The following is a 17,580-nucleotide window of genomic DNA, read 5'->3' as shown; positions in this document are numbered from 1 at the left end:
ATGATAAGTGAAGGAAGTTATGCTTTATTTCTATGCCATAGAGCTAACTGTAAATTCAGCTAGCTCTATGGCAGCATGAAAACATGTGCTGCGGTAACTGGGGTATTTGCATATAAACACCGTTTTATGATAATCTTTATTTTTAAGCATTTTCCTGAAGGCATATTTTTACAAGCTTGTATTATTTATTACTCACCCGCTTTTGCATGTACAAAATGTGTCCAACGCAGCTTTCACACTCGCATTCAATGAGACTTTGTGCTACAATTGTGTCCTCTGGCTGAGAAAGTCTCAGGCTTTAACTTTAAATTTCCTTGTTGTTTCCCACAAATAACCATACATAGCTGATGTCGCAGCCTGTCGTCTTTGCCTTATTTTTGGCTCATAGTCAAAAATGACTCAAATAAATTGGGTAAGCTTACCTGTTGCTGCCAAACAACATTGTGCTTAACTTCCTTTCTGCTATTCTTGCACAAATGACACATTTGTGGAGTACATGACTAATACTTCTCCTGTCAACAGATGTTCTTACCTGAGCCCTGGATCTTTGTCTAATGCTCACCGTGTCTGACTAGTTGGTTTAGGTGGACGGCTGTCTCTCAGTAGGTTTGCAGTTGTGCCATACTCTCGGATGGATTATGCAGTGCTCTGTGGGGTTTTCAAAAACTATTATTGTCTTTAAAATTGAAATGCAATTTAAACTTATCAAAACTTTATCTCTCACCTCTATGATGTGTTCCCTAGTCTTTGTCTGTGTCCTAGTGATCTCTAAAAAAAAACCCTCAGATCCCTATGGAATAGGTAAATTTACTCAGAAATGTAACACACAAATTGATTTTAAGATTTAAGATTTGTGTAAGAGAAAATTTGAAAGAAATGTTAATTTTTTCCTTTGACTGTTGGAAAATACTTTGTCAATGTAAAAACTTTAACATTAACAATGGATGATTTTGTCCACCAACTTCAGCGTGTTGTTCATTTTGTCATGTAGTATGACACACATGTAATATGTGTATCAATACCTTTACAAGGAACTGAACGGGCCAAAACTTTAATAACGACAAGGTAAAGAAGACGTTTACAGTTTTATTTAAAATGCATTCAAAACCACAGAGGATTTAGTTTCCCTAGTCAGCAAACACACTGCTTCTAACGCAGTCATTTGAATAAACATTCAGCAGTCATACAGTCCAAACACCTGAAAACATTTTAAGATTGATGCTTATTTTCTAAGGATTTTGGCGCTTAAAACATTTAAACTTTAAAAATGCATTAATTTGGTTTAGCAAGGTACATACACTTGTATTTATGTTGAGAGTTCACTAAATATGTGTGTAGATTTATTTTGGGAAATTTATGTGTCAAACTGCTCTTTAAAAGAGTCAAAAATGATGTGAAAATGAAACTGGATGATTTTCTGACAAGTGAGAGGGAACAAAATAAAGGGAGATGAATTTGCAATTTTTAGGCCTGATTAATAAATGACAACCCGAGGTACTCCACATGCTGTGCACATTAAGCAATAAACTTGGAGCAGCAGTTATCGATGTTCGGACTGTTAACAATCTAGAGGTACAAAATGTTTTAGGATCTTTCTCTGAAATTTAAAATCCTAATTGATTAAACATTGGATTTGTAAATGCACATTTATGCAATAAATATAAAAAGAAAAAGAAAACCCCCAGCACTTATACATTAATAAAAGCAACATGATGGCTTTTCATTTACGTTTTTTTTGTCATTATACCCTTGATTAAATAATTATTTTGCAATATTTCCTTTTGTATCAGATCCTGAAAAGATTGAAAACCCAGCCTTACAGGTTACATGTAACACCCAAAGTGTCTTTTGATAAAAGGATTTTTAAAATATCATACGTCCTCATACAAAACTTGCAGTGCAATTTTACGCGGAGCAAATTTTCTTTCCTGTTGGAAAAATACTCATTTGATTAATCCTGAGGGATTTGTGCAACTTGCAGAATTGCCCAATCGATTAGGTCGTCTAAAAGGATGTGGACACCGAGGTTAACAAAGGTTGCCTCTGTAAATAGCTCTGTCTCAACAGTGGTGAATCACTCACTGATGGGTGAATTAAACAGAGTCAACAGCACCTGTTTGTGTGCATGTGAGTTGACAGGTGGGCTCTGAGGGACAATCAAGGGCTCACTGCCTCCCATCTCACGGGACAGCAATGATTTCTGAAGAAAATACTTTTGAGTCGTTTTGCAAATCGATTCAGATTGAATTTAAATGGTGCATTATTCCAGCTAAGTGCAAAATCTGAAGACAAAGTGCACTTGGCACCAATACAACCATTTAAATCTAGGTAAAGAAGAGAACCCGCACATTCTGTGCGTATTGCAATTAATGCACACACAAAACGTATCATCAGAAGAGAACCGCCCGCCTCCGGAAGAAACAAGTGCTTTGATTTGTTAGGGCCACTCTGTGTCTTCATCGTCCGAGCCTTGTGCCAACAGGCTGGCGTGTTCGATGTAGTCGAAGTCAGGAAACTTGACAGGAAGGTCGTTCCACCTGGTGCAGTTGCTGTACTTTTTCTTTTTTATATCCACCACAAAGTTTTTCACATGGAGACAAGGCAGCTCAATCCCACGGTAAAACATCATTGAACCCCATGTCTACAACAGAAGAGGAGTTTAAAAGAAGACAAATCTTAGTGCATATTTTATCCGTTTAATGCATTAAACTTAGTCGATTTCCATGGCAGCCAGACTGTCAGATAAAATAAGTAATTAAAAAAAAAATACATTTATTGTTCTTCATCTGCCATGAAGCTCTACAGTGCTTAGCAAAAATATCCACACTGTTTAAACAATTTTATTTTTTACGTTTTGTCACATCACAATCACAAACTTTGTTGTGTTTCTTTGGGGATTTTATGTCAGTAAAAAGCAAAATGGCTCAGAATGACTAAATGTAGCTAAAATGATGCTACTAAAGCTATTCTGTGAAGCTCTCAGATGTTTAATAGGGAATATTAGTGGAAAAACAGGAACAAGGAAACAAGTGAAAGGTCAAGAGTAAAGACCTGGACAAGTTTAAAACAGGGTTTGGTTTTGAAACCATCCCAAACTTTAAACATCTCGTGATAAACAGCTTAATCTATCATCCCAAAGTAGGAGTAAAGAACAACTGTAAACCCAACAAGACATGACTGCTGACCAGAACCGACCGGCTGGGCAAGCAATTCATTAATCAGAGCCCTCTTTCACAAATATTTCTGTTATAAATCCGCAGACAAGCCACTTCATCCAGAAATGATTTCTGAATCATGCTTATATTTGTAAATCCTGCTGCTGGCTCACTACTCAAATGACACATCATCACTTTTTCGACCAGTAACGCCGGCTCTCCTCCATAAAGTTCAACCCACGTGATGGCTATGATTACATAATTTCACAATTCAGGGGTATGGCATAGGAAGGGTGACTTCTACCCCTCTCACTTTATCAATCCTAAATACACAAACGCAAAAAAGGAGCACATAAACCTGACTTTTAGTGTTTAATGAAAGGGGCTAGAGTAGCAGGAGAAATCTACTACTAATGTAGGAAAATACTCTGACAGGAGTACCATTAGCTATACTCTCCACAAATACAACCTTCATGAAAGACTGGAAAGAAGGAAGTCAATATTGAAATAATATCTAATAAGTCCCTTTTGCAGTTTCCTAAAAGCTATGCAGGTGATGCTGCAAACATGTGGAAGAATGTGCTGTGGTCAGAAGATAACTTTGTGGTCTATAAGTACAAAACTATGTGTGGTGAAGACTTGACACCAGTCATAACCTTGAATGCACTAATCACACAGTGAAACATAATGGTGGCAGCATCATGCTACTGCGGGGGCTTTTCCTAGGCAAAGACAAGCAAACCTGATGGAAAGATGGATAAATCTGCATCTGAAAGCAGATATTTAAATAAACTATAAAAGGGCATCTTTTGCAGACTAAAAATTTCCTGCTTTTGGTCAGTTAGGACAAACAAAATTCTTCAAATTTATCAATTAACATAGATGTCTTTCATATCTGGCAGACCAGACCATAATCTAATTGTTGGGGAATGAGCAGAGATTAACACATTTTTCAGTTGTGCACAAATTTATGTTTTATCTTGTCAAAAAGCCCAATAAATTAAACAAGTTTGCCATTGTAATGTGATAAACTAGGAGCAGGATTCAGGCATACGAGTATCTTGGCAAGACAAGTTATCTCAAGTTACTAGCAAGACTGCAAATCCAAAAAGCAAACGGTGTGTTTACCTGACCACAGCCACTGCAAGCTATGACACCATTGGTCTCGTAGTCCAAACGTCGCTCCTGAAGAGATACGTTTTCTCTCTGGATGAAAAGCCTCCTGCACAAAACAAAAGAGAGTATAATTAACCATGCAATGCAATGTGCCAGTGTTGAAAAGTTTATATCATAATTAGTACCTAAACTGTTGCGTAACATTGACTCTGTGCATGTTTTCAATGATTTGGATGTCTTCGCCGCTGCAGATGTATTTGGTGCAGTGACGGCAGCTAAACTTTACAGCAGACGGGTCCTCATCCTTAACAGCCTTCTTCTTCTGATTTACCTGTCTCACTCTTTCCTCCATTATAGCCTGAATCTGAAACTCTGTGATCTAATCAAAGGAGGGGAAAAAAATGGTTAAAAGACTGTATTTATGAGAAAATAGATAGCTAATGATACTTGTTTAACATACTTGTTTATTGTAAACTGATTGATCTAACTTTTTAATTTTCTGAATGGCTTTGTTCATCATTTGCTCACGGTACTCGTTGACATACTCCTTTTCAGCCACCCCTGAGTTCTTTACGTCCACCACAGTGTATGTACTGTCCTCAGCTCTTCCTCTGCCTTGAGACTGCAAAGGGCAACAGAACAAATGGTCAGCAATCACCTACTCATATTTAGTCAGCTCACATTTTTTAAATTTTTTTGTTGCCAGTATTTACAGCTGGATGACTAACGGGACACTTGAAAATATTCAGCCATGAAAAAGTTTGTGGAAAACACAAACAAGCTGAGATAAATGTAACATTTGATTTGAGCAGAATGGAAAAAACTACAAACACAGTCACAGATGAAATCAGGAATCCCTGTTTTTCTTGAAGAAACATTTTGGCTGCAACGCCTGGGAATTTAAAATGTTAATTATCAGGACTGTCCTGAAATGGCCCTTGAAATTTCTCTGCTATAGGCAGCAAGTAATTTTTTATTTTTTGAGCCACTACAAATAATTTTCATTGTAGTGGATTTTGGGGGAATCAACGCGTTAATCTCTTTGTGACTTTTTGAAATAACATAAGATGACTTTTAAGTCAATCTGATAGTCAAAAATCAATAGATTTATTTTATCAAATGTCCTTCAGCTACCTTATTTATGTATGTGGTCAAAGTCACACTGTATAAAACCAAAAGACATACCAACACATTTTTAATCACGGATAACAGTCGTTCAGTTTACTGACCTGAATCATAGCGATTTCATTGGTCACATGGCCATATCGGATAACAAAATTGCAGGCCGTTATGTCCAAACCTTCTTCTGCCACTGTGGTAGCAATAAGGAGGTTGAGTTCACCGGTTTTGAACCTTTTCAACACATCCTTCTGCTCTGCCTGAGGAATACAACTGCAGGTCACATACATGAAGAACTTGGGAAATGGCAGCCTAAGAGAGTTCAGTTTGTGAAGTATGCACTTACAGCTGTCATTGGTTTGGTATCGCTCTGGTCTCCCCCTCCAATGAAATAAGAAGGTTTTACGTCGATGTCAGCAAACTTGGGGTTTTCTTGAATCCACTGGCTAAGAGTCATAGCGCTGTGACGTGTTTTGGTGAAAATGATCCCTCTGGCTTCTTTTCGGCTGCTGAACTCTTGTAAAATTTTAGTTCTGAGTTTTGACAGGCTGTCGTTTTCGTATGTTGGATCCTTTGCCAGCTTCTCCAGCTCTTCCTTTTTGTCTGTAAGGAGTAGATGTTAAAGGTCTAAGGCAGAATATTTTCAGCAAAGTTAAACGAGACACTTTTACGACTGCAGTCTCTTGCAAAACTACTGGCACCCCTTTAAGTCTGGTTAGAGTAAATTATTCTGAGGTTTTTGTCTAAAATAAAGCCTTAAATTGATTGGCCAGCCAATATTTTTTAAATATGGGAAAATAGCTCTTTGTTTACTATAAAAGCACAGCATAAAAGCAAAAATGTGAAGATATGGGCAAGCAAGACCATAAGCGGGTTTTGATTATATATGTAAAATTTATAGTGGAAATTAAGAATATCAAGAAAAAAAAAAAAGATCTTACCTTTAAACAAATTGAACAAAAATCTCTCTGTCTCTGTTATTTGCATGTTTTGTTCTTCATCTGGTGATGTTTTCTTCTTGATCTGCTCCTCGTGGAACTTGTTCAGGAAACTGAGAGCATCACACATGCGTATGGTGTTGCTTAAAATCAGACCTTCATTGTACCGTCGGAGGTACTCTGCGCAGACCCGCACTGTCTGGTCTCCATCTTTGGCAGCTAAAACACAATGAGGCAGTTTCATGATAGCTCTATGTGTGCAAAACCCAGACTGTCCAGTGTAATAAAGGAGTTAGTGTTAAAGGGTTATTACAGGCACACTGCAGGTAAAAGTCAAGAAGATTTTTATGGAGCTTTAATACTTTACTGAATCTTAAAAAAAAAACAAAGATTAACATCACAGATATAAAGATTCAGGTTGTATAATGCTAATAAATATAATCAACTTAAGAGAAACTATTTTTCATACCAAATTTTAAAGGCCACCTCTTTCAATTTGTTTTAGGGATGCACAACATATCGACACCAACATCAGTTTCCACCGACATTAGTCAATTTTTAACATATCTGTATAATATATATCTGTGTAACATTTCCACTCACCTTCTCGCTCTTTTTGAACAGCCCATTGTTCGTAATTCTGAGAGCCCAGGTCACATGTGGGGAAAAGCCGGGCATGCTCGTGAATGGCAGTCATGATTGTCTTGACCACACAACCAAAGGGATCCTGATGATGATGTTTAGGTAAAAATACAGTTAACTCCCCTCGACTAAAGAAGAACCTCACCACATTTTTATTTTAATGCACATATCTTGTTGAATTTAACGTGAAACAACGTCTACCTCTTTTCTCGATTCAACAGGCAGGATGGATTTTCGTTGTTCCTTTTTCTCAATGCTTCCTGTCATAATTTTGGAAGCATCCAAGTTTGCACAAATCTACGAAAGAGGGAAGGAAACCTGCATTGATATGTAATGCAAAATACAATATGTATAATGTCTGTATGTTTTTTAGCTTTCCTTGAAGTAGGAAACTAAGGCATGAAATTAGAAAGCAGAGATGAACATGAAAGAAATTGAGATGAATAAAACAAGTTGTAAAAATGCATACGATATTACAGTTGCAGATTCAATGTTAAACAGAGTATTTACTCGCAGAATGTGCTCTTCAGCTTTATTCAGGGTTTTGGCACCTCCGACCCCCGGTGAGGCCGTCAGGCCCAGGATCTGAGGAAGCGGTACGGGATTCTTCTGCTCCTTCAGGAGCTTTTTGTTTTTGTGCTTTTGTTTCAGGTACCTCATCATGATGTGGTTGTAGACTTCTCCTTTCTGAGTGTGGTGACACTCATCTATGATGATCAGTGTCAGATCTGCAAAAGACGGTGACATAATGCCAAAGAGTGACTTGGAACTGTAAATTATAAATGCCATGCAGAAATAAGAACAAATAATTAACAGAAGGGGCATTTTTTGCAACTAATATACATTTCTCCCTAAATGAAAGTACACAAATCTTATATAAAGACAACGATCTTCTTCAACCAAGCAGTGTTAGTTAAAAGAGTCCCTGGAAAGGTTGAGGTTGTTCCTTAGGAAAACATATTGTCCCACACAAATCAGAGCTTTTAGAGAAAATTTGAGACAGCAGTTTAAACCACATAATAACATCTGTTAAGAGAACTGCATGCTTCAAAAACAAAGCCAGACTTCAACGTGATCTAAATACGGTGCATTACAGTGACTCGAGTCTAAACTGTTATTCGAATTTTGTCCCAGAAGAGAAGGCAGAGTGGCAGTTTGACGGGCTGTGATAGACGCTCTCTTGTGAATTCGATCCAGCCACACACCGATGGCTTGAACAGACATGTGGCCTGAGAGCCAGGAGGAAAAAATAAATGCTTTCAAGTGTTTCGACAAACAGCATATGTTCCTCTGAGGTGGCTATTCCACCTTGGACTGGTGACTGCCAGGAGCGAACACTAGAGTCGGAAGAATTTGACAAGATCCTGTCGGGGGAAAATCCTGCTCCCTGGTCCCTCGGTGGTTATCTATTCCAGAACATTTCAGTGTCGGTAAAATCCAGGGTAGTTTTTGCATGAATTTAGAGATGTTGCAACCATATTAAGTTTAATGGTGTGTTTTTATTTCTAGTAAGAAAAAAAAGTAGAATTTTTTACAAGAAATTACTATTTACTATTTAGTCTACATCAGAGTAAACAAATAAACATTGCCACACCATCTGCGCATTAGCAAGGACGTTGTGGGTGCTGGTTGCAAAATGTTACAGCCCTTCAACATTGAATGAGCAGCAGCAAAGCATACATTTTTGAAATGAAATAATATAAAATGACTTTTGCTGCAGCTCTGTTATTGCAGCAGATCACTATAAATATAACAAACAAAATCTGCTGTCTTACTTTCAAGCTGGCTTTTTTCTCTGCTATGGAAAATTAGAAGGCAACAGTTCAAAACTCCCTTTCCTTCAAAGGTTGCTGGATTTTTCTTTCACAACTGAGTCTATAGAGCAGTTTTCTATTTTGTTACTGCAAAGGATGCTCCCTTCTTTTTTTTCTTAATAGAGATCATGATAAAAGTTTGGCAGTAGTTAAAGTGCATCATTTGTGCAGGATTTGTAGGAGGGGAAGTTTCTAGAATTATAGTTTTCTTTTTAAGTTCAAAACGTTTTGGTGTGTGCCTGTACGGACTTGCAGTTTAAATTTGAAATGCATGTTTTGAATTGTGCAAAATGTGAAGTTTCCCTTTTATTCAGTCAGTCTGGTTTTTCCATCTCCCTGCCCACAAGGGGCTACGTATCAATTTCTCCACCCACATTTTTAACCCTTCATCTGGACTTCATTAAGTCTTGTGTGACACCTTGTGGTATAGTTCTATTAACAATTTTGCCAGACATGTCCAATTCTTCCTGTCTGCCTAACAATTCCAGCAGGTGACACCGCATCCGGCTACGCTCCGCACTTTGCAGGCGGGCTGCCGCCATTCTGGAGCACCCCAAATTCCACTGCTTCTCAGTGCCTTCTCAGCTCCGCTCCACTGCAAACCGCAGAGAGGTTTTACAAGACGCATGCGTGGGAAACGAGAGAGAGCACGTGACAAAGCCAGTGATAAAACGGATGAATGGTGTCACGTAAAATGCGGCAGTTCTCAACTTCAAAAATGTTCATTTTCCCTACATTGCTCTCCCTGCCTTGACTGGCGCTCCTGCTGTGACTTGAGCAAGAAACGTGTCAGAATTAAATCCACATATTTAATTATGCTGACATGTTTTAGTCAGATACATGATGACATGTATCATCATGTCATCATGACTGTATCATCATGTTATAGTTATAGCCATAACTGTTAGTTATTTTTATGAATCTATTTTTATTAATAGAGCAAATATTTTGAGCAAATATAGTCTGTCTTGATGAACTATTTTGAAAATACGGATGTTGCGCTTGTTGCAGCTTCCTGTTGGAAAGGTGTGGACTTTGAAGATTAACTACACACTTGCTCCGGTGTCCGGCAAAAACACAATCAGTTCTAATGTAGGGGTAATGGCTTTGCGGAAATATGAACAGTTGTGCAGATGCGGTGCAAATGCTATTGACATTAATGGGTGCATATTTACTGCGGAGGCCGCAGTGTGGCAGAGCAAGGTGGAGCCGGATGGAGTGTATTTTAGGATTTTAGGGATAACAGCAAAAATAATCATCAGTTCTTTGAAAATGCTATGATAACATGAATACTACGGTAGCTTAGTATTCTATTATCATAGAATATGACTGTTAGCTGTTAAACAATTAACAGTTAACAGTCAATGTTAACTGTTTTCTACCCAGGTCTCCATGGAAGTGCATTTGGCGGGACGGTTGCTCTGCACAATGAAGGTCCCAGGTTCGAATCCCGGTCTGAGAGCGTACCCTGCTGCTTACTTAATGACCGGTGTGGATCCAACCACTCCAGCTCTCAACCAGTCTTTGGTAACATTCATGTGGCATATTTGCTAATTTAACCTATTTTCAGGGCTAGAAATACCCTACTTATCTCAGTAAAACCCATAACCCAACATCATTCTGTTAAACCCACCCAGGAATGTATTTGTGTGTATTTGCCCCTGGGTTGGGCTAGTAAATTAACGCAAACTGAGTTCTTTGTAAGTGATTATCTTATAGTAGTTTGTCCCACCAAACTTATTTAGAAATTAAGTGCTCCAAAGTCCTACCGCTTAGCTTCACCCCTTCATCCTCTCCGCTGGAAGCCCTCTCCAAGTAATTTTCGAGAATCTGGGCTGTGCAGATGATGATGTCGTTTCTTTCTACAATGTTAGCGAAGGAGATTTTGAGCTGAGAGTCTCCACTGACCCTCTCCACTTTGTACTTGGGCTTCAGGATAGAGAACTCTGTGGAGAAATGCTGCTCCACAAGAGGAATCTACAAGACAAAACAGAATATTTCATGAACACAATTTTTCTTTTTTTTGTTTTTAAAGGAAGAAATGACTTTCTGCCACTACAGCATCTGAAGGGCACATTGCTAACACAGCTAAACTACTCGGAGCTTTATTCCTTTTGTTTAAGGCAGAGCTTCTAATTAGTGGCAGCAGGGGATTTTGTTGCACACTCTTTGCAGAAGGAGTACACAGACTTTTCTGTGTGGGTACAACAAACCTACTTATTGCTCAGGAATGAAGATTAAAAACGTAAATGCTTTCAGTCACATAGGATTACTTTGTCTGCTACTAGATAGTTTTATGGGAGGGAAGTATTTTTTGCCACATGGTATTTATTTTACTTGTTCAGGCCACATCTCGTATGGGCCAAATAGTAACAAAGTGCACTGAGATGCATAAAACTTATGGCATGGAATGTGCGGTGTGTAAACTTTCGTGTTTTCTTTGGATCTGAATGAAGCCCTCCAGCCAAAGAGCCCATGAGTCAGACAAACCAAAGTCAGATCCTAGTACCTTGTTCACCAGGACAACCACCTTCCCTGGTTTCCTCTCAGCTCTCCTGCTGTCCAGATGTTTTTGGGTAATGTACACTGCAACTCTGGTTTTACCGCTTCCTGTCGGGAGGCAAATAATAACGTTTTCCCCCTTCAAGGCAGGCCTGGCAACTTCCATCTGATAATCACGAAGATAAATTTCTTCTGGGTCTCCTCCGGTGGCTCCTGCTGCTTCTGCTGCTGGACAGCCATTTACATCTGCAATGCAGACCAAAGGCTCAGTCTGAAAAGGGCTTCTGTCTATGTCAGCAAGCCACAATTACACATTGTTATGGAATGTCCTCTTTAAACTGTTTTTATACATGGGAACAAAAATGATGTGCATTCAGAACACAAACCTAGTTTTAAAACCTCAAATTTGCCAAATTAAGAGAATGAGAAAATGCATATTAATTCATATGATTTCATTCAAACTACAACAGAAATACATATTTGCTGTAAAAATAGGTATACAAACCAACAGCAAGCACAGAAAACCTAACGCTTGTTTGAAATTATTCAAACAAACTCCATCATGTCATGACGTGTAACTTGAGTATCATTTTCACGATTGGTTTTATGTAGCACAATTCAGTCTTAGCTGTGCGTAAACACCAGACCTATTATCCGCCTTAGCTGGATTTAAAGTTGCTGGAAGGGAGTGAGTCATTTGTTCTGTCTCAGATGGGGGTGATGCATTGCTGAGGCATTATGCACAATTTTCATGAACGAGACCCCCCTCATGTTACGAGTTCCACATTTGCCACAGCTGTAACTGCAAAACCTCAGTGGGTTGCAAAAGTATGTTGCGTGACAGTCTAACACAAAGTAATGAATAATTACTGAGTGGGAGAGAAATGATATATGGCTTTCAAATTTGCTGATGAAAAATAAATAAATAAATACATTAAGGCAATCCAAGCTAGTTTACTTTGATACCCCTAAATAAATTCCAGTTAAATTACCTTCAGAAGTCACCTACTAAGCAAGGAAAGCTTGTTTAGCCACCTTTAAGTTCCTCCATAATATAACACCTTTCAACCAAAATAGAGCTTTCTGACCAACATGCAAAATGTTGAAAAGATAAAACTGCACATCACCTTCATTCCATTATCCACACCTTGAAACAAAGTGATGGTAACATCAAGCTGTGTGGAAACTGGTCAGAGTTATTAGGTGGCAACAAGGCGACACAGGAAGACTCCAAAAGAACAGGTCTGCAATTAAATGTTTTGATCAAAGCACATTAAGGTCTTAGAATGGTCCATTCAAAGTCCGCAGCCAAATCTAACTGAATCTGTGGCAAGGAAATTGTGAAATCTGTGGTGAAAATTGATCCTCAGACATTCTCCATTCTCCTCTGACTTAGCATGAGCTGGTTTGCAGCTGTGATTAGAGCGGGAGGTGGTTGTTCAAAAAAACTGATTCAGCGGGACTGGACAGAAATGCACACTTTCCAGATGTTTAGTTCTAAAAAAAGAGAAGAAAAAAAATATGCATACTTTTTTTTATTTCACTTCACAATTACGTACTGCTTTATATTGGTCTATGCACATTAAAATAAATTGATGTTTGAGGTTGCAGCCTGATAAAATGTGAAGAAATGTAAGAACCAGGAATACTTTTGCAAGGCATAGAATAATTGCTTTTTTATTGTCGGTACAGGCGGTTTTTAATTAGCCTCCTACGGATCAACGCAAGTCTGTCCTGATGAAGAGATAGAGCCTGAACAACAACAACAATAGGAAATGTGTTCCAGACGCTGTAATTATTTGGGATATATTCAGTCAGCTCTTCTAAATTTCACCCCAAAAGGGAGGTGAAGTCAAATTATTTCACAGGACAGAACATTTCTGAAAACTAACAAGATTAGAATTTAATTTCTGGGAAGATTAGGTGTAAATTTGATCAACAAATAAAAATGTATATTTTTCCCATTCACTGCTTGTTTTAGAGTTGATATAAATATATGGTAATTAGAGGAAAAAACTCAAATTGTGGCGGCAGAGTACTTCCCCCATCCTCGATTTAAGCCTGGGATGAGGGTAACATATCCGTAACTTACTACACCCCAGAGACAGGCATTTCAGAATGTAAATAGATCGTCAGAGTGATGTTTTGTACAGAGTATGCGCCACCTCTTGGCTGATGACAGATGCAAGACACTGCAGCCTAACTTAACTCCACCCTTCTGTAAAACTGAAGAAGACAAAGCATGCATAGAAAGTTAACTAAAGGCTACAGTCCACAGATTCCTTTTCGATCTGCTAATACTGAGTCAGCATGTGGTTTTCATTTAAAGCACCACTGCGCTCCGTCCTCTGCAGCCTCTCTGTGGTTCTTCAGAGTTCACACATGGAACTTATTCATGCCACGCCAAAAGGCATCGAAATATTCCACAACAACTCTTCCAGCTAATCTCATTATGCCTGGTGAATGCGAAATAGAGATCAAACACATTTTTCTGACAAATACCTGAGCTAATTTACGACTTGGTGGTCTAGGTTTCACTGAACACATTCTGGGATTGACAAGAGTTTAAGGCAGAGGTTCCCAAACTGTGGGGCGCGCCCCCCAGGGGCCGTGCAATTACATGGGGGGCGCGGGAAGCCGATAGGATTAAAAAAAAAAAAAACATGAACGCTGTATGTGCTGGGTTTTTACCTTAGAATGGCCAGCTCTCTGTTATTCCTATGTCAATTTGATACAGTAGGGGCTTCCACACTTCCCATATCTGTGTCCTCTGTCATTTTATCAGCAGTTAAAACTGTTTAATCCATTGTTAACATGTGGTAACCCGTTTTTCCGAGCTGCCTTTAAACGCAACATGAGCGCTATGACACTCACTCTGGGTTTACTCCTGTGCGGCAGCGAAGGAGACCTGCTGCTGCTGTGCGGAGCTACGCAGGTGTGTTAGAATCATGGCAGCAAAATGCAAAGAACTTTTCACAGTTTTTCCCCCAAACTAACAGACTGTTGAGTAAAGCTGTTGGATGCAGGTAAAGTTAGCTAAAAGATGACTAGCTAATATCAATACAGCACCTTAAGCTTGTTAACAAGTAGCTTATAGGCTGCTGGTGTTGTTGTCTATGTTCAGCTACGATTCATTTTGCCCCCCAAAAGGTTTATTCTTCCCCCGCACCCCTCACTGTTCGTCTGGAGCCGGGGCTAATAAGTATAACAGGGAGTCTCTAAGAATCCACCCCTCCCACCCGCTTCGCTCACACACATCGTTCAACCAGACAGTTATTTGTAAGCCATAGGGGGGGCCCAGGAGAAAAAGTTTGGGAACCACTGGTTTAAGGAATTATAACAATGTTAAGAATGTGGGTGAGGGTAAATGAGTCTCACCTGGAGGTAAATTGTCCATGGATTTGGAAAGGTCACCGTCTAAATACAGATCTGTAAAAAAAAACAAAAAAAAAACAAAACAGCATTTACTCAAATTATGCTTATGAAAAGCAGCAGACTTTTGCTAATTTCTGCACAGAATCAAAAATAAAATAACTTACAACTTAATAACTTGCACAACATCCAATGAAGAAGTTAGTACAGCATAACTAACAAAAATGTTTTGATTCTAATTTCCTGAAGAAATGAAAATGAGCCATGAGACAGTTTTAGGGGGGAAAAAAAGTGTTCTTTCAGGCAGTTTGCTGCCATGAAAGCAAACAGCAAACATTACCTTCTTTCCTAGAAGGTAATGGAAAAACTAATAACTCAAAGAACATGCTGTATTCTTGAAAAGTTTACATGCATTTTTAAATTAGGAAAACCAAGGCAAAGATGTCGTGGCTTCCTATGCTTACGACCGCTGAATTATAGGAGGAACACATATGGATGTATTTTAGAGCAACATCTAAAACATGGTGCTTCCTTTAATGACATCAAGAAAATCAACCAGAGTAACAAGAAGTATAAAGAATGTGCAAAATCTGTGAAACGAGCCTAAAGAAAGAGCAAAAAACTTTGTGAAGGTACACGCAAAATCTGGTAAGAGAGTGCGAAACAAGTCCTTTACTGATATGGAGTAAAAAGACAGAAACGGACCGTTATTCCAGAAATAAAAGAAAAGAAAATCTAGTTTAAAAGGCATCGGGCTGCACAGTGGCGCAGTTGGTAGAGCTGTTGCCTTGCAGCAAGAAGGTTCTGGGTTTGATTCCCGGCCCTAGTCTTTCTGCATGGATTTTGCATGTTCTCCCTGTGCATGTGTGGGTTTTCTCCAGGTACTCCGGTTTCCTCCCACAGTCCAAAAACATGACTGTCAGGTTAATTGGCCTCTCCAAATTGTCCCTAGCTGTGAGTGTGAGTGCATGGTTGTGTGTCCTGTGTGTTTCTGTGTTGCCCTGCGACAGACTGGCGACCTGTCCAGGGTGAACCCCATCTCTTGCCCTGTACCCCAGCTGGAGATGGGCACCAGCAACCCTCCCGACCCCACTGAGGGACAAGGGTGTAAGAAAATGGATGGATACTTTAAAAGGCCATTCTATCAACTACTGAGAACATGTATGTAAACTGTCTACAGAAATAGTTTTGGTAATCCTGATGAATTAAACCAGAAAGAATTCAGTCTTAATTTAAAGGGACAGAGGGAAAAATTCTTATGTCTCTTTATGTACTGTACATAAAAGTCTGGGTTTAACTGTGATGCAAGACGAGGATGGGCAGTCTTTGAGGCTTAACTTTAGGTTGATTCATTTGGTGACTTTTACAACTCCTGCAAAAACCTATATTATATGTATAAAAATTTATATAAAACATAAATTAACTGCGCTACACATTGAGGAGACATATTCTGTGAGACCTGCGGCATCATTCTGAGATCCCTCGGTGCCACTGATTTCCATGGGCTCCTCACTCTGACAGCTTTCGGCCGGTTTCTCCTCTGCTGCTGCTTCATTTTCTGAGAATCCCAAAAAAAATATATCAAAGTTGTCTCGACCTTTACAAGGATATCAAAATGAAGCTGAGAAACAGAAACTCTGTATAGATGAAAACCGAATTACAGTTTTAGTAAAATTACTCAGCAGAATAAACATTTGCTAATAGGAAATTACTCAGGAAACTGAATTAGGGATATTGCAATCCATGTAATTACTGAGATGCAATAACACTCCCAAATCTCCCTAAATCCCACTGAAATATGGGTGCCTAGACTTTGCCTCATCGCCTTTCCTTCAACAATTGTGCTCTCCAGGAGCAGAGGAAGGTTAGACACTTACTCGGTTTCTTACACTCAGGTGATCCTCCAATGAGCTCATAAAGGTCTTTGTGTTCAGTGGCACGCAGAATTTCCCGAAATTCAGAGAACCAGCCAGGGCGGCATTTCACAATCCTTCTCAGAAGTTCCTGGGCTCCATGTATGTTTCCGTGGTTTGTTTTTTCAGCCTCAATCTAGATTTTGAACAAAATAAAGTGAGTTTATGTGACTTTTCTGTAACCTGAGGAGGAGAAATCGTATCAACCAGAGATGGTGGACTTCAACTTGCGTTCAATACTGCCATCTTGTGGTCACATAAAAAACTCAATTTGAAACATTTGATAAAAAAACATAATTTTATTTATAGATTGCTTTGAATTCTAGCATATAAGATAAAACATGACGAAACAAAAGACTGATAACATTAATTTTATTCTTTCTAACTTCAAACTAACAGCGATTTCCCGTTCTATTTTTTTGTTTTTGTGCACTTACCTTCTCTTGGTCCGCAGCAGTTAGGAAACGTTGACAGTGAGTCAACACTTCTTCTGTTTTCATTTTCTCCAGACTGGGAGTAAATAACCGAATTAGCTCGATATAGTAATCATTTTCCGCCTCCACTTCGGGGTCTGGGAGGTTTAACTCCAAATAGTCAGCAGCGTGAGCGCTGCCTCCATGAATCAACGCATCAACGAAGGCCCTGAACCAGCCGACTGAATGTGGCTTCTCAACAATCACATTAATAAGCAAATTCACAGCCGATTCATTACCCTCCGTGTTCAGTTTCTGTCTGATCTCCTCCGTTCGTCCAGATTCTAAATGTAAATGTTGTAGTACCTGGTCTACCTTTATAAGCTGCCGGAGTCTCGGTTTTAAACATTCAATGCGACGTTCAAGTATCTCATCATTATCAGAAGCCATCGTGACTCGAGTGTCCGATAATCCAAGAGACAACAGCTCCGACAAAGTCCCAGCCTTTCCGGTATGACGATTCACTTCTTCACGTATTAGCTTAGCCAGGAAAACTAAACTTGGTTTACTTTCGTTTTCCCCAAAAACAAACTAAT

The 17,580-nt window shown here is 39.1% G+C and overlaps 1 protein-coding gene across 1 annotated transcript; it reads right to left on the bottom strand.

Annotated features, from left to right (window-relative positions):
- Positions 1-1,071: 1,071 nt before the first annotated feature.
- On the bottom strand, positions 1,072-17,580 carry ifih1 (interferon induced with helicase C domain 1). Its single transcript, XM_008404022.3, has 16 exons — positions 17,009-17,580; positions 16,536-16,707; positions 16,118-16,216; positions 14,665-14,715; positions 11,294-11,532; positions 10,554-10,761; positions 7,481-7,698; positions 7,172-7,267; positions 6,932-7,055; positions 6,332-6,547; positions 5,737-5,993; positions 5,501-5,650; positions 4,732-4,893; positions 4,457-4,650; positions 4,284-4,377; positions 1,072-2,641 (listed from the first exon to the last, which is right to left on the bottom strand). The coding sequence occupies exons 1-16, from the start codon at positions 17,432-17,434 to the stop codon at positions 2,438-2,440; spliced, it is 2,910 nt and encodes a 969-aa protein (XP_008402244.2). The 5' UTR covers positions 17,435-17,580; the 3' UTR covers positions 1,072-2,437.

The sequence above is a fragment of the Poecilia reticulata genome, chromosome 2, assembly GCF_904066995.2.
Source record: "Poecilia reticulata chromosome 2, P_reticulata-male-v2, whole genome shotgun sequence".
NCBI lineage: Eukaryota > Metazoa > Chordata > Actinopteri > Cyprinodontiformes > Poeciliidae > Poecilia > Poecilia reticulata.
The sequence above is the reverse complement of the archived record's forward strand: the minus strand, read 5'-3'. Positions and strand labels throughout refer to the sequence as shown.

What these genes read in the sequence shown, in the direction of transcription:
- ifih1 (XM_008404022.3), bottom strand. Translation starts at nt 17,434, where the DNA reads ATGGCTTCTGATAATGATGAGATACTTGAACGTCGCATTGAATGTTTA. An exon ending in ATACCAAACCAATGACAGCT is followed by an intron (nt 5,651 to 5,736) that starts GTAAGTGCATAC and finishes TGTATTCCTCAG; the next exon opens with GCAGAGCAGAAGGATGTGTT. An exon ending in ATGAAATCGCTATGATTCAG is followed by an intron (nt 4,894 to 5,500) that starts GTCAGTAAACTG and finishes TGCCCTTTGCAG; the next exon opens with TCTCAAGGCAGAGGAAGAGC.